General features: G+C 43.1%; 1 protein-coding gene across 5 annotated transcripts in view; it reads right to left on the bottom strand.

Moving 5' to 3' along the window:
• LOC139375446 (mitogen-activated protein kinase kinase kinase kinase 5) overlaps positions 1–20,795 on the bottom strand; it is a 98,141-nt gene extending 77,346 nt beyond the window's left edge. For 4 of the 5 annotated variants that reach the window (XM_071117236.1, XM_071117238.1, XM_071117237.1 and 1 more), the window contains exons 1-4: positions 20,696–20,795; positions 19,524–19,809; positions 13,486–13,543; positions 346–436 (exon numbers count right to left, since the gene is read on the bottom strand). In XM_071117236.1, the coding sequence (XP_070973337.1) occupies positions 346–436; positions 13,486–13,543; positions 19,524–19,631 (257 nt within the window). In that variant the 5' untranslated portion in view covers positions 19,632–19,809; positions 20,696–20,795. Of the gene's footprint in view, positions 1–345; positions 437–13,485; positions 13,544–19,523; positions 19,810–20,695 lie in introns of those variants that run through there. The other variant, XM_071117240.1, reaches the window with a different exon arrangement.
• Between the last annotated feature and the right edge of the window lie 3,057 nt (positions 20,796–23,852).

The following is a 23,852-nucleotide window of genomic DNA, read 5'->3' as shown; positions in this document are numbered from 1 at the left end:
CACCCCCTGACGTCACTCAGCCACAGACCTTCACCCCCTGACGTCACTCAGCCACAGACCTTCACCTGCTGACGTCACTCAGCTACAGACTGCTAGAAGGTATTGAGGTAGCTCTGGGCCCCTGGTATTGAGTGTGGTCTTGGCTCTTACCAGAGGTAGCTCTGGGCCCCTGGTATTGGAGTGTGGTCTTGGCTCTTACCAGAGGTAGCTCTGGGCCCCTGGTATTGGAGTGTGGTCTTGGCTCTTACCAGAGGTAGCTCTGGGCCCTTGGTATTGAGTGTGGTCTTGGCTCTTACCAGAGGTATCTCTGGGCTCCTGGTATTGGAGTGTAGTCTTGGCTCTTACCAGAGGTAGCTCCCGAAGTAGGCCACTATGTTGTGGTGCATGCATTCCTTCACCATGAAGATCTCCTGCTGGATGATGGAAAAGTCATCCCCTGGAAGCAGAGAGACAAACGCAGCCAAATCAGATGTAGAAAAACACACAGACAGAGAGACACGCAGAGAGAAAGCCAATAATATTCCCCTTTGAGTAATGATAGGACTTGACAGAACTACAGCAACAGCAAACCATAATGTTATCCTTCTAGACTTCATATTGAAACAGTGACCATCAGACCATAATGTTATCATTCTAGACTTCATACTGCAACAGTGACCATCAGACCATAATGTTATCCTTCTAGACTTCATATTGCAACAGTGACTATCAGACCATAATGTTATCATTCTAGACTTCATACTGCAACAGTGACCATCAGACCATAATGTTATCATTCTAGACTTCATATTGCAACAGTGACCATCAGACCATAATGTTATCCTTCTAGACTTCATATTGCAACAGTGACTATCAGACCATAATGTTATCATTCTAGACTTCATATTGAAACAGTGACCATCAGACCATAATGTTATCATTCTAGACTTCATATTGCAACAGTGACCATCAGACCATAATGTTATCCTTCTAGACTTCATATTGAAACAGTGACCATCAGACCATAATGTTATCATTCTAGACTTCATATTGAAACAGTGACCATCAGACCATAATGTTATCCTTCTAGACTTCATATTGCAACAGTGACTATCAGACCATAATGTTATCATTCTAGACTTCATTTTGCAACAGTGACCATCAGACCATAATGTTATCATTCTAGACTTCATATTGAAACAGTGACCATCAGACCATAATGTTATCGTTCTAGACTTCATATTGCAACAGTGACTATCAGACCATAATGTTATCATTCTAGACTTCATATTGAAACAGTGACCATCAGACCATAAATGTTATCATTCTAGACTTCATATTGCAACAGTGACCATCAGACCATAATGTTATCATTCTAGACTTCATATTGCAACAGTGACCATCAGACCATGTTATCCTTCTAGACTTCATTTTGCAACAGTGACCATCAGACCATAATGTTATCATTCTAGACTTCATATTGAAACAGTGACTATCAGACCATAAATGTTATCCTTCTAGACTTCATATTGCAACAGTGACCATCAGACCATGTTATCCTTCTAGACTTCATATTGCAACAGTGACCATCAGACCATAAATGTTATCCTTCTAGACTTCATATTGCAACAGTGACTATCAGACCATAAATGTTATCCTTCTAGACGTCATATTGAAACAGTGACTATCAGACCATAAATGTTATCCTTCTAGACTTCATATTGCAACAGTGACCATCAGACCATGTTATCCTTCTAGACTTCATATTGCAACAGTGACTATCAGACCATGTTATCCTTCTAGACTTCATATTGCAACAGTGACTATCAGACCATAAATGTTATCCTTCTAGACTTCATATTGCAACAGTGACCATCAGACCATGTTATCCTTCTAGACTTCATATTGCAACAGTGACTATCAGACCATGTTATCCTTCTAGACTTCATATTGCAACAGTGACTATCAGACCATAAATGTTATCCTTCTAGACTTCATATTGCAACAGTGACTATCAGACCATAAATGTTATCCTTCTAGACTTCATATTGCAACAGTGACTATCAGACCATAAATGTTATCCTTCTAGACTTCATATTGCAACAGTGACCATCAGACCATGTTATCCTTCAAGACTTCATATTGCAACAGTGACTATCAGACCATGTTATCCTTCTAGACTTCATATTGCAACAGTGACTATCAGACCATAAATGTTATCCTTCTAGACTTCATATTGCAACAGTGACCATCAGACCATAATGTTATCATTCTAGACTTCATATTGCAACAGTGACCATCAGACCATAATGTTATCCTTCTAGACTTCATATTGCAACAGTGACTATCAGACCATAATGTTATCATTCTAGACTTCATATTGCAACAGTGACCATCAGACCATAATGTTATCATTCTAGACTTCATATTGCAACAGTGACTATCAGACCATAAATGTTATCCTTCTAGACGTCATATTGCAACAGTGACTATCAGACCATAAATGTTATCCTTCTAGACGTCATATTGCAACAGTGACTATCAGACCATAAATGTTATCCTTCTAGACTTCATATTGCAACAGTGACTATCAGACCATAAATGTTATCCTTCTAGACTTCATATTGCAACAGTGACCATCAGACCATGTTATCCTTCAAGACTTCATATTGCAACAGTGACTATCAGACCATGTTATCCTTCTAGACTTCATATTGCAACAGTGACTATCAGACCATAAATGTTATCCTTCTAGACTTCATATTGCAACAGTGACCATCAGACCATAATGTTATCATTCTAGACTTCATATTGCAACAGTGACCATCAGACCATAATGTTATCCTTCTAGACTTCATATTGCAACAGTGACTATCAGACCATAATGTTATCATTCTAGACTTCATATTGCAACAGTGACCATCAGACCATAATGTTATCATTCTAGACTTCATATTGCAACAGTGACTATCAGACCATAAATGTTATCCTTCTAGACGTCATATTGCAACAGTGACTATCAGACCATAAATGTTATCCTTCTAGACGTCATACTGAAACAGTGACTATCAGACCATGTTATCCTTCTAGACGTCATATTGAAACAGTGACTATCAGACCATAATGTTATCATTCTAGACTTCATATTGAAACAGTGACTATCAGACCATAATGTTATCATTCTAGACGTCATATTGAAACAGTGACTATCAGACCATAAATGTTATCCTTCTAGACTTCATACTCAGTGGAGGAAAAGTTAAAAACACGTTGAACTGGACACCCACAATATTTGACAGATCACTAAATCTTTCCCCTTGCCTTGCCAAGCTCCAAACCACAGACCATTTTACTCCTCCGTTTCAATAACGACTGGACGAATGACTACTTGTACAGGTTTATCATAGCACAGCACGCAGCATTTAAACTAAAAAACCATGTCCTATATACTATCATGTACAGTGTTCACGTAATATCTAGTGCAGACAGTCTGTGACTCGCTTGAATTCCTAGAAATACACACTTGAGTGTTTAGCTAGCTTCTAGCTGCTGTAAAGAATAAAGTACCACTACTACCACTAACATCTAGACTGGGTATCGGTTTAGTTGTGTGGACTTAATGCATCCCTTTATTTACTATAATATATAATTCTATATTATTTTTGTCACCCCTTTCGGTAACAGGAAGTAAGAGTCTAAAACTACGCACTGCAGCGACACCATCTGCTCTCAATTCAGCAACAGTGAGATGGCGTGTGAGACAGAGGTTTGGCATCTCAACTGGCACCTTATTCCCTATGGGCTCTGGCCAAAAGTAGTGCACTATACAGGGAATAGGGTGGCATTTGACAGTCTCCTTCTTGGGTCTGTCTCTGGCTAAGAGACCGGGCCCTGGAACATACCAACCAGGGCGCTAGTTGGCGCTAGTTGGAGACCAACCAGGGCGCTAGTTGGAGACCAACCAGGGCGCTAGTTGGAGACCAACCAGGGCGCTAGTTGGAGACCAACCACGGCGCTAGTTGGAGACCAACCACGGCGCTAGTTGGAGACCAACCACGGCGCTAGTTGGAGACCAACCACGGCGCTAGTTGGAGACCAACCACGGCGCTAGTTGGAGACCAACCACGGCGCTAGTTGGAGACCAACCACGGCGCTAGTTGGAGACCAACCAAGGCGCTAGTTGGAGACCAACCAAGGCGCTAGTTGGAGACCAACCAAGGCGCTAGTTGGAGACCAACCAAGGCGCTAGTTGGAGACCAACCAAGGCGCTAGTTGGAGACCAACCAAGGCGCTAGTTGGAGACCAACCAAGGCGCTAGTTTGAGACCAACCAAGGCGCTAGTTGGAGACCAACCATGGCGCTAGTTGGAGACCAACCAAGGCGCTAGTTGGATACCAACCAAGGCGCTAGTTGGATACCAACCAAGGCGCTAGTTGGATATCAACCACGGTGCTAGTTGGAGACAAACCAGGGAGCTAGTTGGAGATCAACCACGGCGCTAGTTGGAGACCAACCACGACGCTAGTTGGAGACCAACCACGACGCTAGTTGGAGACCAACCACGACGCTAATTGGAGACCAACCACGACGCTAGTTGGAGACCAACCACGACGCTAGTTGCTTCCTCACTCTGCTAGGAGACGACCATCAGCTGTGGTTTGTAGACTAGAGAGCTGCGGACACATCATCATGTACCAGGATTGTTTTTAACGTGGTGGTACTGCTGAGTAAGGCGTTACATCTAGGAGCTACAATATTTACACATATTATTTTTAAAAAGGGTGGCGAAACATCTCTATATTCGTTGGAGAGAACCCCGTCATATATAGTTATTAAGATCGTTGTGTGTGTGTGTGTGTGTGTGTTGTGTGTGTGTGGTGTGTTGTGTGTGTGAAGTGTGTGTCTGTGTGTGGTGTGTGTGTTGTGTGTAAAAAGCTCAGTAAAAAGAGCAGCATAGCTACAAGCTGCAGCAGACTCAAGTAAAAGGTTTGCTGCCTTTGGACTAGGGGGATGTGCACGGACTAGGGGGGATGTGCACGGACTAGGGGGATGTGCACGGACTAGGGGGATGTGCACGGACTAGGGGGATGTGCACAGGGGGGGATGTGCACGGTTATTTGAATATTCAAACAGATGTCGGTGTTCGAATACTGGTGTGAAAAATGATAGGCCTATTTTAAAAACACTGAAAAGGCTTATTCTAAATTAAATGTAAAAAAAATATCCATGTGACATTGTTACATTACAATGGATATACTGTACCGTGACATTTTAAATTATTAATTGAATAAAACAAAACTTGTCAAATGTAGTTATGTGCGCCCGAGAAAAATAAATGAAAAGATCGGGTAGCCTTCACGTGTGTAGCTTGTTGTTTATCTTGGCCAATCAAAGCAGCAAAGAGGTGTAACGTGTAGCAAGTGGAGTGCGAGTTCACTAATACAATATAAGATGGAATAAAATGACAGGATTTATAAGTTAGTGAAATGAGAAGGAGCAGGCTTCAGCAAGGGGCAAACAACAGGTAGGCTGCTTTATCTGAAAGGGGTTGGGAAGGAAAAAAAAGAACATGAGACCTCAATTAGCCTAGCTAGCTATAGCTGTCTAGGTTCTCTAGGCTCCTCCAGTCAAGACAGACAGTATTACACGGGCTGATGAATACACTGAACAAAAAAATATAAAAAAAGGCAACATGCGACAATTTAAAAACATTTGACTGAGTTACAGTTCATAAGGAAATCTGTCAGTTGAAATAAATAAATTAGGGCCACGGAGAGGCGCAGCGGTCTAAGGCACTGCTTGAGGTGTCACTACAGACCCGGGTTCGATCCTAGGCTGTGTCACAAACTGCCGTGACCGGGAGTCCCACTGGGCGGCGCACAATTGGCCCAGCATCGTTCAGGTTAGGGGAGGGTTTGGCCTTAAGGGGATTTACGGGGTTCTTATCGCGCTCTAGTGACTCCTTGTGGTGGGGCCGGGCGACTGCAGGCTGACAATGGTCATCAGTTGAACAGTGGTTCCTCCGACACATTGGTGCTGGCTTCCTGGTTAAGCGGGCGGGTGTTAAAGAAGCGCGGTTTGGCGGGTCCTGTTTTAAGGGGATGCGTGACTCGACCGTCGCCTCTCCCGAGCCCGATGTAGAGTTGCAGTGATGAGACAAGATTGGATATCACAAAGTTGGGGAGGAAAAGGGGAGAAAAAAAATAATAAACTGCTAAAATAATTTCCTAATAAAATAATATTTACCACCAAAATTATCTATAGACTTCACATGACTGGGAATACAGATACAAATCTTTTGGTTACAGGTGCTTAAAAAAAAAAAAAAGTAGGGGCGTGGATCAGAAAACCAGTCAGTCTGACATCTCCTTTGCATAGAATTGATCAGGCTTGTACACAGTGTCACTCTACCGTGACAGACAATCACCATTTACTGCTGCAGAAGTGATACTTTGCCTTCATTTTTTCAATTCGGTCAGGGGAGAGAGGGACAGGTCTAGCCTGGTCCCAGATCTGTTGTCTCCTCCTAGCGCCCTGGTTGGTCTCCAACCCATGCCCTGGTTGGTCTCCTCTATAGCCTGGTCCCAGATCTGATGTCTCCTTCTATAGCCTGGTCCCAGATCTGTTGTCTCCTTCTATAGCCTGGTCCCAGATCTGTTGTCTCCTTCTATAGCCTGGTCCCAGATCTGTTGTCTCCTTCTATAGCCTGGTCCCAGATCTGTTGTCTCCTTCTATAGCCTGGTCCCAGATCTGTTGTCTCCTCCTATAGCCTGGTCCCAGATCTGTTGTCTCCTTCTATAGCCTGGTCCCAGATCTGTTGTCTCCTTCTATAGCCTGGTCCCAGATCTGTTGTCTCCTTCTATAGCCTGGTCCCAGATCTGTTGTCTCCTCCTATAGCCTGGTCCCAGATCTGTTGTCTCCTTCTATAGCCTGGTCCCAGATCTGTTTGCTGCTCATTGTCAAGCAAGTGACAAGGGAGTTGGTGTGATAGCACAAACACTAAGGCTGGCACTAAGGAGATAAAGAGGACCGGTTCACAGACAGGGCGGGTTTGATAAATGGGGAAGATGAAGAGCTGGGCCAGTATTAAAGTGTCTCAGAAGAAGAAGTGCTGATTTAATCGTATTCATAACCCGTCCTATGCTTTTATGGATACAGCCCTGACGTTCCAGTGGGGAACATTTTGAATAGAAGACGGCTAGTGTGACTTAAAAAAAAGAGTCAGGGGCCTCCCGGGTGGCGCAGTGGTTAAGGGCGCTGTACTGCAGCGCCAGCTGTGCCACCAGAGACTCTGGGTTCGCGCCCAGGCTCTGTCGTAACCGGCCGCGACCGGGAGGTCTGTGGGGCGACGCACAATTGGCGCACGTCGTCCGGGTTAGGCCGGTAGGGAACCAGCGAATCCTGTGGCGGGCCGGGCGCAGTGCGCGCTAACCAAGGTTGCCAGGTGCACAGTGTTTCCTCCAACACATTGGTGCGGCTGGCTTCCTGGGTTGGATGCGCGCTGTGTTAAGAAGCAGTGGTTGGGTTGTGTATGGGAGGACGCATGACTTTCAACCTTCGTCTCTCCCGAGCCCGTACGGGAGTTGTAAGCGATGAGACAAGATGGTAGCTACTAAAAACAATTGGAGACCACGAAATTGGGGAGAAAAAGGGGTACATATTCACAAATTAGCAGCCCTGTCTACTGAAGTGAAGACGTCCTCCTGTGGGCTCTGTGGCAGAAACACAGACAACCGGATGTCTGTTGCAACGGGCTACCACAAAAATGGCACCCTTGTTTCTTTTTTTTTTTAAACGTAAGTAACTTTTCTCAGAGCTGTGAGAGCAAGGTAAAGCTGCGTGTGGCGGGCCGGGCGCAGTAACCAAGGTTGCCAGGTGCACGGTGTGTGTGTGGTGTGAATGGCCCATCAGCGTTAGCGAGCTAGAGAAACAAACAAGCTTTATGAATAGCTCTCATTACTGAGAATCACCCGGCGAAGCTCAATTTAACGCTAAGCTTTAAATCCTCTTAGCAGTACTGTAACGCTCTCGTCTCTACTGACACTAGACAGACACATACACTAAATCTGTACTACACTACTCCATCCTCAAGACAAGAGGGGCTTCACAGTTCAGTGTTTTTACTGGCAGAAACTGAGGAATTCTACAGAAACCAGTAACATACATACATAACAACTGCTAGAAATAGGCGAATGTAGTAGTTACCATTCATATAAAGCACTTCTGAGATGGCTTACATTTATAGGAGGTGAGTCCATAGGCCTACAAATAGAGGTAAGAGCCCAATGTCAATACAACGGCCGTTCTTATTGCCCAGAACTGTAAATGTCTTGTTTTAACAGGGCAGAGATCACCTGTTGACCCTGCCATTACAGATTTAGAGCAAATAAGTAGTCAGGGAAACATAAACATTTGAGCAAGAGGCCCATTTCAGTGAGTTATTGGAGACGCCGAAGAGCACAACAAGGTCTTCCTCCCACATGGCACCCTACTCTCTAATATAGGGACAACATACCCATAGGTAACAATATATATATATATTTTTTTAAACAGTACCACATCTAGAGGGAATAGCAGAGAGAGAGCGACCAACAAGTAAAACAACCCAATGTTCTCATGTTGCTGGAAGCCTCAAAGACAGGTCACTTCCTGTCAGAATGAGCACTTCCCTAAGAGATTAAGAAACCAGTTGTGAGTCTTAAACGGCACCCTAGTACCTATGGGGGCTCTGGTCAAATGTAGTGTACTATATAGGGAATAGGGTGCAGTCTTTGGACGTAGGCACCAGCCCTACGCAACAACCACACAACTTTTTAAGAGACATGTTGTTTTTCTCACACCTCTAGTCAGCGTAGCAGAAGCGGTGAAATTGGAGGAACACAAACGATATATTATTTATTTTAAACTTTTATAGCACTTTTCAAATTCAATTTCAAAATGGCATTACAATAAAATAAAATAAAAACATTGAAATGCTGGAGATTGAAAGCCTACTAGGGCGGCTTCAGAGGAAGTTTCGCCGATAAGCGATATTCAATCATTTAAAAAAATGAAAGAAAAGATCTCCTTATCTGAACAGAAGCATACGATTCCCTTGGTTACTGACAATCTCATGATGTGTCATTATGGTCATAATGTAAGAAAACACTTGAAACATTATTTCTTGGACAATTGTGCTTTTGGATGGCAATTTGAGAAATGGCACTAATTTCCCCACTGTAAAACAGTATATCGGTAAAGTTTTGTATACAGGTTAAAAACTTTTTAATTATTATTTTAAAAATTTAAGAGCAGTTTGAAAGATATGGCAAATAGAAATCAAACCGGATGGACATCAGAAAAAGATGGGAGAGGTTGGAGGTAGAGGAAGGACAGGAGAAAAAATGAACAAAATAGAACTATTGTAAAATAGAGTGTCCATGATATGTATAAAGTATGTATGAGCTGAAAATACAGGCCTCAGCGCTGATGTTCACTAGTTTACTCCAATTGGGGGAGGGTAATTAAGAAAAACATATATTTTTTTAAGATGTGACTATTTATATGTGTATGTACAGTTGAAGTCAGAAGTTCACATACACTTAGGTCGGAGTCATGAAGTCTCGTTTTTCAACCACTCCACAAATTTCCTGTTAACAAACTATAGTTTTGGCAAGTTGGTTAGGACATCTACTTTGTGCATAACACAAGTCATTTTTAAAACAATAGTTTACAGACAGATTATTTCACTTATAATTCAGTGTATCACAATTCCAGTGGGTCAGAAGCTTACATACACTAAGTTGACTGTGCCTTTAAACAGCTTGGAAAATTCCAGAAAAATGTCATGGCTTTGGAAGCTTCTGATAGGCTAATTGACATCATTTGAGTCAATTGGAGGTGTACCTGTGGATGTATTTCAAGGCCTACCTTTAAACTCAGTGTCTCTTTGCTTGACATCATGGGAAAATCAAAAGAAATCAGCCAAGACAGAGAAAAAGATTGTAGACCTCCACAAGTCTGGTTCATCCTTGGGAGCAATTTCCAAATGCCTGAAGGTACCACGTTCATCTGCACAAACAATAGTACGCAAGTATAAACACAAGAGACCACGCAGCAATCATACCGCTCAGGAAGGAGACGCATTCTGTCTCCTACAGATTAACTTACTTTGGTGCGAAAAGTGAAAATCAATCCCAGAACAACAGCAAAGGACCTTGTGAAGATGCTGGAGGAAACATGTACAAAAGTATATACATCCACAGTAAAACGAGTCCTATATCGATGTAACTTGAAAGGCCGCTCAGCAAGGAAGAAGCCACTGCTCCAAAACCGCCATAAAAAAGCTAGACTACAATTTGCAACTGCACATGGGGACAAAGACCGTACTTTTTGGAGAAATGTCCTCTGGTCTGATGAAACAAAAATAGTAATGTTTGGCCATAGTGACCATTGTCATGTTTGGAGGAAAAAGGGGGAGGCTTGCAAGCCGAAGAATACCATCCCATGATGGCATCATCATGTTGTAGGGGTGCTTTGCTGCAGGAGGGACTGGTGCACTTCACAAAATAGACGGCATCATGAGGAAGGGAAAGTATGTGGATATATTGGAGCAACATCTCAAGACATCAGTCAGGAAGTTAACTTATTTGGGATAGGGGGCAGCATTTTCACTTTTGGATGAAAAGCATGCCCAGAGTAAACTGCCTCCTCCTCAGTCCCAGATGCTACTCATATGGCAGGCAAAAACCTGAGAAAAAATCCAAATAGGAAGTGGGAAATATGAGGTTTGTAGTTTTTGAACTCAGCCCTATCGATGTACACCAATGTAACAGTATAACTTTCATCTGTCCCCTCGCCCCTACCTGGGCTCGAACCAGGGACCCTCTGCACACATCAACAACAGTCACCCACGAAGCATCGTTACCCATCGCTCCACAAAAGCCGCGGCCCTCGCACAGCAAGGGGAACCACTACTTCAGGTTTTAGAGCGAGTGACGTCACACGATTTAAACGCTATTAGCGCGCACCACCGCTAACTAGCTAGCCATTTCACATCAGTTACACTCACCCCCCTTTTGACCTCCTCCTTTTCCGCAGCAACCAGTGATCCGGGTTAACAGCATCAATGTAACAGTTTAGACATCAGTCAGGAAGTTAAAGCTTGGTCGCAAATGGGTCTTGCAAATGGACAATGACCCCAAGCATACTTCCAAAGTTGTAGCAAAATGGCTTAAGGACAACAAAGTCAAGGTATTGGAGTGGCCATCACAAAGCCCTGACCTCAATCCTATAGAAAATGTGGGCAGAACTGAAAAAGCGTGGCCTACTAACCTAACTCAGTAACACCAGCTCTGTTAGGAGGAATGGGCCAAAATTCACCCAACTTATTGTGGGAAGCTTGTGGAAGGCTACCAGAAACATTTGACCCAAGTTAAACAATTTAAAGGCAATGTTACCAAATACTAATTGAGTGTATGTAAACTTCTGACCCACTGGGAATGTGATTAATGAAATAAAAGCTGAAATAAATCATTCTACTATTATTCTGACATTTCACATTCTTAAAATAAAGTGGTGATCCTAACTGACCTAAAACAGGGAATCTTTACTAGGATTAAATGTCAGGAATTGTGTAAAACTGAGTTTAAATGTATTTGGCTAAGGTGTATGTAAACTTCAAACTTCAACTGTATGTATGTATGTATGTATGTATGTATGGGCACCGGTTTGAACTTGTTATCAGTATAAAAGACACCTGTCCACAACCTCAAACAGTCACACTCCAAACTCCACTATGGCCAAGACCAAAGAGCTGTCAAAGGACACCAGAAACAAAATTGTAGACCTGCACCAGGCTGGGAAGACTGAATCTGCAATAGGTAAGCAGCTTGGTTTGAAGAAATCAACTATGGGAACAATTATTATGAAATGGAAGACATACAAGACCACTGATAATCTCTCTCGATCTGGGAATCCACGCAAGATCTCACCCCGTGGGGTCAAAATGATCACAAGAACAGTGAGCAAAAATCCCAGAACCATACGGGGGGACCCAGTGAATGACCTGCAGAGAGCTGGGACCAAAGTAACAAAGCCTACCATCAGCAAGGGCATTGAAGATGAAACGTGGCTGGGTCTTTCAGCATGACAATGATCCCAAACACACCGCCCGGGCAACGAAGGAGTGGCTTCGTAAGAAGCATTTCAAGGTCCTGGAGGGGCCTAACCAGTCTCCAGATCTCAACCCCATAGATAATCTTTGGAGGGAGTTGAAAGTCTGTGTTGCCCAGCAACAGCCCCAAAACATCACTGCTCTAGAGGAGATCTGCATGGAGGAATGGGCCAAAATACCAGCAACAGTGTGTGAAAACCTTGTAAAGGCTTATAGAAAACGTTTCACCTCTGTCATTGCCAACATAGGGTATATAACAAAGTATTGAGATAAACTTTTGTTATTGACCAAACACTTATTTTCCACCATAATTTGCAAATAAATTCATTCAAAATCCTACAATGTGATTTTCTGGATTTTTTCTCTCTCGTTTTGTCTGTCATAGTTGAGGTGTACCTATGATGAAAATTACAGGCCCCTCCCATCTTTTTAAGTGGGAGAACTTGCACAATTGGTGGCTGACTAAATACTTTTTTGCCCCACTGTATGTATGTATGTATGTATGTATGCATGAATGAATGTAAGTACACACACACACACACGGTCAAACATTTTACAACACCTACTCATTCAATGATATTTATTTGTACTATTTTCTACATTGTAGAATAATAGTGAAGACATCAAAACTATGAAATAACACATATGGAATCATGTAGTAACCTAACAAGTGTTAAACATATACAAATATATTTTTATATTTCAGATTCTTGAAATAGCCACCCCTTTGCCTTGATGACAGCTTTGCACACTCTTGGCATTCTCTCAACCAGCTTTATAAAAGGTACCGGGAATGTATTTCAATTATCAAGTGTGCCTCCTTAAAATGTTAATTTGTGGTATTTCTTTCCTTCTTAATGCATTTTTATTTAACCTTCATTTAACGAGGCAAGTCAGGTAAGTTGTACCTAAGAAGGTAAACTAAACTATTCACTGTCATATTTATACAGGACATAGTTGTTTTTTTTGGTGGATATTGGGCTCCCGAGTGGCGCAGAGGTCTAAGGCACTGCATGTCAGTGCTCGAGGCTTCACTACAGAGCCTGGTTCGATTCCAGGCTGTATCACAACCGGCCGTGATTGGGAGTCACATAGGGCGGCGCACAGTTGCCCCAGCATCATCCCGGTTTGGCTGGGGTAGGCCATCATTGTAATGAAGAATTTGTTCTTAACTGACTTGCCTAGTTAAATAAAGGCTAAATTTAAAGAAAATATCCTGTAAACCACAAATAAATGTTCTTAAAATAATGTTTAATATTTTGAGTTTCTTTAAATCCTTCAGAGTTAATTCAAAAGGGTCATTTTCATGCATATTCGTAAGTAGAGAGGAATTGTAGTTATATCCAACTCACCTGGCTCCAGTTTAATAATCTTGACAGCAGCAAGCTCTCCCGTTTGGATGTTTCGAGCCTGAAAGAGAGAGAGAAGAGAGTGTGAGAGAGACATCACCAGACAGTCCAGCATTAGGTCATGATTCAGTGTTTCCATCTGGGCCGGAGGAAGTTGGTCGCCATCAACCTCAAATCCAGCTCAAGACGCTAGGCTAGGATATGTCTCCTAAAGGCATCCTCGTACAGAGCATTCAATGGGGCTGCGGTTTTTCATACCGGTACTGACCAAACCAGAGAGACATCACCAGACAGTCCAGCATTAGGTCATGATTCAGTGTTTCCATCTGGAGGAAGTAGGTCGCCATCAACCTCAAATCCAGCTCAAGACGCTAGGCTAGGCTGTCTCCTAAAGGCGTCCTCGTACAGAGCATTCGGGAAAGCATTCAGAGCCTTTGACTTTCCCACATTTTGTTACGTTACAGCCTTATTCCAAAATGGATTAAATCGTATTTTTCATCAATCCACACAATACCTCATAATGCTGAAGCAAAAACAGGTTTTTAGATAAACATTTTTTTTTTATACAAACTATCACATTTACACAAATATTCAGCCCATTTACTCAGTACTTTGTTGAAGCACCTTTGGCAGCGATTAGCCTCAAATCTTCTTGGGTATGCCGCTACAAGCTTGTCACACCTGGATTTGGGGAGTGTCTCCACGTTCTTCTCTGCAGATTCTCAAGCTCTGTCGGGTTGGATGGGGAGCGTCGCTGCAAAGCTATTTTCAGGCCTCTCTAGAGATGTTTGATCGGGTTCAAGTCCGGGCTCTGGCTGGGTCACTCAAGGACATTCCGACTTGTCCCGAAGCCACTCCTGCGTTGTCTTGGCTGTGTGCTTAGAGCCGTTGCCCTGTTGGAAGGTGAACCTTCTGCCCAGTCGGAGGTCCTGAGTGCTCTGGAGAAGCTTTTCATCAAGGATCTCTGTACCTCTTTCCCTCGATCCTGACTAGTCTCTCAGTCCCTGCTGCTGAAAAACATCCCCACAGCATGATGCTGCCACCAAGATTCACCATAGGGATGGTGCCAGGTCTCCTCTAGATGTGACGCTTGCATTCAAGTCAAAGAGTTCAATCTTGGTTTCATCAGACCAGAGAATCTTGTTTCTCATGGTTTGAGAGTCTTGAGATGCCTTCTGGCAAACTCCAAGCGGGCTGTCATGTGCCTTTTACAAAGAAGTGGCTTCCGTCTGGCTACTCTACCATAAAGGCCTGATTGGTGGAGTGCTGCAGAGATGGGAGAACCTTCCAGAAGGACAAACATCTCCACAAAGGAACACTGACAGAGTGACCATTGGGTTCTTGGTCACGTCCCTGACCAAGGCCCTTCTCCCCCAATTGCTCGGTTTGGCTGGGCGGCCAGCTCTAGGAAGAGTCTTGGTGGTTTCAAACTTCTTCCATTTAACGATGAAGGCCACTTTTCTTGGGGACCTTCAAATGGCACAGAAATGTTTTGGTACCCTTGTGCCTTGACACAATCCTGTCCAAGAGCTCTACGGACAATTCCTTCAACCTCACGGCTTAGTTTTTACTCTGACATGCACTATCAACTGGGGGACCTTATATAGACAGGTGTGTGCCTTTCCAAATCATGTCCAATCAATTGAATTTACCACAGGTGGACTCCAAACATGTTGTAGAAACATCTCAAGGATGATAAATGGAAACAGGATGCACCGGAGCTCAGTTGAGTCTCATAAAGGGTCTGAATACTTATGTAAATAAGGTTTCATGCCTTCCGAGTGGCGCAGTGGTCTAAGGCACTGCATCGCAGTACTAGCTGTGCCACTAGACATTCTGGGTTCGAGTCCAAGCTCTTTCGCAGCAGGCCGTGGCCGGGAGACCAATGGGTCGACGCACAAGTGTCCCAGCGTCGTCCGCTTTAGGGGAGGGTTTGGCCGGCAAGGATGTCCTTGTCTCATCGCGCACTAGCGACTCCTGTGGCGGGCCGGGCGCAGTGCACGCTGACCAGGTCGCCAGGTGCACGGCGTTTCCTCCGACACATTGGTGCGGCTGGCTTCCGGGTTAAGATGGCGGTGTGTCAAGAAGCAGTGCGGCTTGGTTGGGTTGTGTTTCGGAAGACGCACGGCTCTCGACCTTCGCCTCTCCTTCGCCTCTCCTTTGTCTTAGCCAAGTCCCACCACCCCCACACAGCCAAGTCCCACCACCCCCACACAGCCAAGTCCCACCACCCAAGTCCCGCCACCCCCACACACACACACAGCCAAGTCCCACCACCCAAGTCCCGCCACCCCCACACACACACAGCCAAGTCCCGCCACCCCCACACACAGCCAAGTCCCGCCACCCCCCACACACACACACACAGCCAAGTCCCGCCACCCCCACAGCCAAGTCCCGCCACCCCCACAGCCACACAGCCAAGTCCCACCACCCCCAAGTCCCGCCACCCCCCCACACACACAGCCAAGTCCCGCCACCCCCACACACACAGCCAAGTCCCACCACCCCCCCCCCCCCCACCCACAGCCAAGTCCCACCACCCACACACAGCCAAGTCCCACCACCGCCACACATGGCCAAGCCCCCCCCCCCCCACCACGCACACGTCTCCCTCTCTGGTATTGCACTCTGATAGAGATGCTCAGTCTACTTTCATTGAATTTCCACAAAGGGAGGATTCATCGCTCCAAGTGGTCCAGGAACTACCTTCCTCTTCAAACCGGTGTGACATTTCTCAAATTTAAGTTTGCATATTACAACAAAATCAGCCCAGGATAAAATCTGAATAAGCAAAATATTGTCAGTTTAATCTTCAGTACTAACCCCCCCCCCCCCCCCCCATATTTATGGACTTGGGACAATAAACAGACAGAGATAGCTGAAAGTCCAGGGATAGAATTGAAGGATTTTGGGCACTGTCAAGCCTGGCTAGTAGACCACAATGTTATCTAGATCAGTTATAAAAACCTGTGCTATGAGATATCTTAAAAAGACCCAATTGTACTTTTTGGCAGGCTAGTTGGAAACATTTTCTACGAGCCTGGTCTGATAAGTACTAGCTTCGGGCTAGCTTAAAATGTCCATCCCTGGATGAAACACACTCATGAAAAGAGAGAAGAGCCAAGTAACAAAACAACCAATCAAACTCAACCCTCATGGGTTTACTTCCTGGTCCTCTCAATTTGACAAATATCTCTGTCACATGGGGCGGCTCTAGCGGTTAGAGCGTTGGACTAGTAAGCGGAAGGTTGCAAAGTTCAAACCCCCGAGTTGACAAGGTACAAAATCTGTCGTTCTGCCCCTGAACAAGGCAGTTAACCCACTGTTCCTAGGCTGTCATTGAAAATAAGAATTTGTTCTTAACTGACATGCCTAGTTAAATAAAGGTTAACAAAAAAAAAATCAGTGCCCTACAGCAGACCAAAGTCATTGTTTATGGGAAGGACTTTTCAAATTTGAAGTATTTCCCGCTGACAGTACGGCAAAAAACACTCCCATTCTTGGGCACATGTTTAGACAAGGACCTGATCGCCTTTCACTCTGCCTGCCGTAGTCCCGGACCGCATGTCAAATGGTACCCTATTCCCCTATTTAGCCCTAAGTGTCCTGGTCAGAAATAGTGCACTAAAAAAAATGGGGAATAGGGTGCCATTTGGAACTTGGCGTACGTGTTCACGGCTCGGGGGAAAATACCAGGCACTGCATTCCGCCAGTGGACTGCCTCGGCTGTGGGGGCTCTGTGTCTGGGGTGGGACTAGCCTTCCACAGATTACTTAGTGAGGCGAGGGCTTGACAGACTGGCTGCTTCAACTATCACACACGGGAGCAAATTGGTAGCCAAGTCATCCATTACAAAGAGGTAAACAAGAACACTTAAAAAAAAGAAAAAAATAAGAAAAATAAAAAAGTTTGAAATGCTGTCTGCACACTTGTGATTTTGAACTTGGGAACAGACAGGAAAATGTCTCGATTGGAAGGCTCAAATTTCGATCCAATAAATTGTCCCTTTGTTAATACTCTCTCCTCATAGCTTTGCCAGGAAAATGAGAAACTGGCGCTGGATCGCACCTATCTTTCACTACCAATCCATCTAACTTCTACTATAGCCACATGCTCCAAAAAACAATAACTGAGGGGGGGGGGGGGGGGTTGCAGTACAATGCTTTATTACATGGGTTATTTCCCAAATGGCACCCTATTCCCTAAATAGTGCACTACTTTACCAGGGCCCATAGTGCTCTGGTCAGAAATAGTGCACTATATAGGGAATAGGGTGCCATTTGGGAAATAACACCCTATTCCCTATATAGTGCACTACTTTACCAGGGCCCATAGTGCTCTGGTCAGAAATAGTGCACCATATAGGGAATATGGTGCCATTTGGGAAATAACCATGGGTTACAGATGCATCCTACAATAAATAAGTCTGGTGGTCCATACTGGGGAAACCAAATACAACACAGGGTTACTATGATAAATGACCTGACAAAGTTCATGTTTTTCTGGCAGCGAATAACATCAGAAAGGCATTGGGTTGCCCAAATGAATCCTTCTTCCCAGTTTTAAAGCAGTGTACTGTGTATATCATCGCTACCATAGAATGATTCTGGTTTCCGACTGTACATCCAAGTATGTGGAACTGCTAAGCAATGTTCTGACAACGTCATCGAAACATACGAAATACCTTTTTTTTCAATTTTACCTTTATTTAACTAGGCAAGTCAGTTAAGAACAAATTCTTATTTTCAATGACAGCCTAGGAACAGTGGGTTAACTGCCTGTTCAGGGGCAGAACGACAGAATTGTACCTTGTCAGCTCGGGGGTTTGAACTTGCAACCTTCCGGTTACTAGTCCAATGCTCTAACCACTAAGCTACCCTGCCGCCCCCACCTTCAGAGTAAAGATATTGGTTCAATCCAACGGTGTAGCTACTATCGGATATAAAAATAGGTTAGACGTAAAAACTTCTATTCAATGTCGTTGCTACATCACGTGTGGAATTTTCCTTGTTGCACATAAAAGACAACAAAAAAAACAGGAAATCAGCTCCAAGTGATTTTTTAAATTTAAGAAATCTGTTCATGTATTCCCACGCAATAGTACAAATGTAAGCAAGGTTTGAAATGACTGTTTTAGTCAAACATATCTGTTTGTGGCTTCTTGCGGTCAATTTGCCAGTCTACAAATGATTTGTAATTACGTTCCGCCCCAACTCACCCTCCAACTATCCGCTCCAGAAAAAAAACGAAGAAGAAAAAGAAACAGCCAGCGGGTGAATCTAGTTGAAGATCCCTGGGGTAGACTGCCGTGTCCTTCAGCTACTGTATTTGGAACCCAAAACACCAGAGCGATAACATGGTGGGGGGGGGGGGGGGCAGATGCTAAACTCATTAGGAGTAAATGAAAAGGTAAATGAAAGCCTTTGTGGTAGGTGACTCACCACTCTAAATAAATCCTCTATAAAACTCCACAAGACAGGTCCCGTCAAAACAGGCAAAAGTGAATTAAGAAAAACGGATAACTAAGAGCTTGATAACATACCTAGGTATATGTTTCCTATTGACGTCAGGCTGCAAAGACATAGTTTAAAACAGATAACGAAATACTTCACATGCCATGTAGACGAGCATTCACTTTAGTTTCCATTCAAAAACTAAAATGCCCCTGTAACTACTGGCAAACTGGCAACAGTAAAGGTTCAGTGCTTTGCATCAATGTGCTAGTAGGCTATACAACATACACACCGCCATCGCAGAACTTCACTAACATCTTGGATATAAAAGCTTTAACACATTGAGAGAAAGAGAAATGAACTACGGGCCTGGGGGAGTGTAATCCTACCTTGACAACTTCATGTCAGTAGCTCTGGCCAGATTTCAATAGGAATTAGATAGGGGATAGAAGCACTCAAGCACAGGGATCTCGTGCCTCCCAACAGATGTGTGTGCTTGTTTTGGTTAGACAGAGATCTAAATTCAGAACACCCAAATCTAATACAGACTGTTTATTCAGTTTGATGGTAGCTTAAAAAAAATACCTTGTACACATCTCCATATGTGCCGCTCCCAACTCGTTGAATAAGCTCGAAATCCTGCTGTGGGTTTTTTCTTTGAATTTCTCCACTAGGTCTTGGAAAGATATCCATAGCAGCTAGCTAATTGGCTGGATAGCTTGTCAACACCTAGCTACTTTACATTTAGCTAGCTAGTTAGCTTGTGCAAATACACGTCACTATCATTCGAGAGGAGTACTTCAAGTTGTGATAACTTGCTTCTCTAAAGCTGCAGAAGTGCTGCTTCCAAATCTGGCCTCTGGTCCATTTCCTGCCAATGAGACAGAGAAGAAAAGTTAATGAGGAAACCTCTAGCTAATAGCTTGGTGCCTTGAACTGCACACACACAGTGTTGCTAAATACTGCACAATTTAAACACTTTCCAACCAACCCCCTCCCCACCCCCCTCCCAAAAACACGTTAAAATTGGACTATAAATTGTGCCTTCCATTATTATACTAATGCTATAATGTTTATTATACTTTGAGATTTACTTTATGTTCGTATTCTTATGTTTTGTCATTTATTTTTGTTGTTGCATTGTTGAGAAGGTACGTGCAAGTAAGCATTTCGTTGGACGTTGTATAGTAAGTTATACTATGTGTATCCTGTACATACTAACGTTATTAATGAAACTTTAAGCTACAAACCACAGATATAATTTCACAACAAAGACCGTCAAGAATCAACTGATTTGCTGACCAGCCGGTTAGGTAGAGGATAGCAAGCTAGCTAACAGTAACTAACTTCCAAACGGCTAACGTTAGCTTACGAAAAAAAGTCAGCAGATAAATAGAGATTGATAATTGAATGTATATAACGTTATAGTTCAACAAAATTGCTTAACCCTCTGTAACGTTAGAGAGTTAATCAAATTAGCTGGTTACTATAGCTACCGGAGCGATATTATTAAACTGTTTTTTCCAAAACATTAGCTAAACTTCTGGTTTTCATCCTTCTTCTCTAATAAAATATACTAATTCAGAAAATGGGACACCAGACGAGTGCAATTAACTACCATGTAGAAACTAACAAGTGTTTCGGCCTTCCACTCCATGACCAAGAATAGTCAGCCTGGCTAGCTATCTATTTAGCATTACCCCGCAACTAACATGCGCTAACTAGCCGTTAGCTAATCCAACGTCTGCTCCACTTACCAATTACTCCATATACGTTTGACATACGAAAAGTCATATGTTCAATTCCTTTTCATCCCCCCAAAAAAACAAAACAAAAAAACATACAAGTATTATTTATAGAAGTGTAAACTTTTTGCTGGCTGCTCACTCAGCAACGGCAACAAAAAAAACGTATCTCGGCTGGAAGTCCCAACCTCACGTTTTCGACGTTAACACGTCATTTCCTCCTGTTGACAGTACGAGCTGCTACTAACTAGGGGAAATATACTTTATTGTCACCTCACGTTTTCGACGTTAACACGTCATTTCCTCCTGTTGACAGTACGGGCTGCTGCTACTAACTAGGAGAAATTTACTTTATTGTCACCCATGCGTTCAACTGTAAACGCTAACTAGATTGCAAGAATAACAACAACTAACATCATTGAATCGATCAAAAAAAATCTATTGAAAGCATTGTTTTTGTCCAGACGAAATGACTGTCACTCTGATATATGACGCGCGACTACTGCCACCTAGTGATGCAAGCAAGCAACTGTAACAGAGAAGAATAAAACAATTCCTGTAGATATTACAAATAAAATTAGAGATTAATTTGGGATCTTCTGTGATGAGACCATTCATATTTAATTGTTGAATTGTATTATTTTTTAGAGTGGTAATTACACTTTCTTCTTCAGCTCTCTACTCTACTCACATATTTTCATAAATATTTTCCAACCTCATATTTAAAAAGCTCCCAGTTATTACTGTATGAATTGTCATTTATAGTTCTAAGTATTGTGAGGTGTCCTCAAATCTTCTTTTTTTTGACTCTCTGGGGGATGTGAAATCAATTGGGGAGGCTGAGGGGGAACAGTTTAATCACCCTATTATATTTGAACACATCATTTATTCTATTGAACACCTTAAAAATAATAAGTCTCCTGGGACTGATGGTATACCTGCTTAGTTTTACACAACGTTTTCTCAATTTCTGTTAGAGGTCTTTTCTGAAAGCATTGCAAATAATGCTCTCCCTCCCAGTTTGACTCACGGTCTGATTACATTAATACCTAATCCCAAGAAAGACTTGCTTCTCCTCAATAATTGGCGTCCAATCTATCTGGTCAATAACGACTACAATAACGACTACAAAATATTAGCCTCTATATTTGCAAAAAGAATAAAGGCAGTATTGGACTCAATTATAGAAGAGACCCAATCTGGCTTCACGAGGAACAAACATATATGTAATCATATCCGACTGGTGACTATTCTGATCTAATCTTCAAAGATAGTTTTATTGTCTTCATAGACTTTTATACAGCCTTCGATACAGTGGAACATGAGTTTATATTTCTCTCCCTGGAGAAATTTGGTTTTGGGGAATTATTTTGTAGTACTATTAAAACTATTTTTAATCAAATCAAATCAAATTGTATTGGTTGCATACACATGGTTAGCAGATGTTATTGCGAGTGTAGCGAAGTGCTTCTAGTTCCTCCAGTGCAGTAGTATCTAACAAGTAATCTAACAATTCCCCAACAACTACCTAATACACACAAAACTAAAGGGGTGAATGAGAATCTGTACATATAAATATATGGATGAGTGATGGCTGAGCGGCATAGGCAAGGTGCAATAGATGGTATTTTTTTTATACCATATACAGTATTTACATGTGAGATGAGTAATGTAAGATATGTAAACATGATTAAAATGGCATTGGTTTAAAGTGACTAGTGATCCATTTATTCAAGTGGCCAGTGATTGGGTCTCAATGTAGGCAGCAGCCTCTCTGAGTCAGTGATGTCTGTTTAGCACTCTAATGGCTTTGAGATAGAAGCTGTTCTTCAGTCTCTCTGTCCCCGCTTTGATGCACCTGTACTGATCTCGCCTTCTGGATGGTAGCGGGGTGAACAGGCAGTGGCTCGGGTGGTTGTTGTCCTTAATTATCTTTTTTGCCTTCCTGTGACATCAGGTGTTATAGGTGTCATGGAGGGCAGGTAGTTTGCCCCCGGTGATCCATTACATGAATGGGAACAGCTCCGTGAAGCATGGCACTTCTCCTAGATTTGATTTGAAAAGAGGAATTAGGCAAGTGTGCCCACTTTTGCCTTACCTCTTCCTGCATGCAACCCAACTTCTTACAAGTTTTGTTAAATCAAGTGATATAAAATGGATCTCTATAGCTGACAGAGATATTAAAAGGGATCTCTATTGCTGACAGAGATATTAAAAGGGATCTCTATTGCTGACAGAGATATTAAAAGGGATCTCTATTGCTGACAGAGATATTATCATAAGTCAGCTTGCAGATGACACCACCCTCATTTTGAAAGATGCTGACCAGATTCCTAGAGCAGTCGATGTGATAAATATTTTTTCCAAAGCATCTGATCTTTGTCTAAACCTTAATAAGTGTTAATTGTTTGCCCTTAAAGACATGTGATATGCAATATTCTAGTCTAGGAAAAAGTAACGTACCTTGGGATAACCATATGTAAAGATGCTCATTCAATTAAATACCTATTATTGAAAAAAAAAAAAAGTTCAGAGGGATTTATCCTTGAAAGGCCGAGTATTGCTTTCTAAAGCAGAAGGTATCTCCAGACTTACTTATGCAGCCCAGTCCCTACATACAGCCCAGTCCCTATATACAGCCCAGTCCTTATATGCCTCCCAGTCCCCTACATGCAGCCCAGTCCCTACATACATCCCAGTCCCTACATGCAGCCCAGACCCCTACATTTAGCCCAGTCCCCTACATACAGCCCAGTCCCTACATACAGCCCAGTCCCCTACATGCAGCCCAGTCCCCTACATGTGTAACGGATGTGAAACGGCTAGCTTAGTTAGCGGTGCGCGCTAAATAGCGTTTCAATCGGTGATGTCACTTGTTCTGAGACCTTGAAGTAGTAGTTCCCCCTGCTCTGCAAGGGCCGCAGCTTTTGTGGAGCGATGGGTAACGATGCTTCGTGGGTGACTGTTATTGATGTGTGCAGAGGGTCCCTGGTTCGCGCCAGGGTATGGGCGAGGGGACGGTCTAAAGTCGCAGTACAGCGCCCTTAACCACTGCGCCACCCGGGAGGCCTGAATAATACTTTTAAGTGTCACGGTTCTCTTCTGGTGAAAGAGAGACAGACCGAATAAAGATGAAAATAGAACACTATACAAAAACAAGAAATGTGGA

This window comes from Oncorhynchus clarkii, chromosome 19, assembly GCF_045791955.1.
Source record: "Oncorhynchus clarkii lewisi isolate Uvic-CL-2024 chromosome 19, UVic_Ocla_1.0, whole genome shotgun sequence".
Classification (NCBI taxonomy): Eukaryota; Metazoa; Chordata; class Actinopteri; order Salmoniformes; family Salmonidae; genus Oncorhynchus; species Oncorhynchus clarkii.
This window is presented reverse-complemented; position numbering and strand designations above follow the sequence as displayed.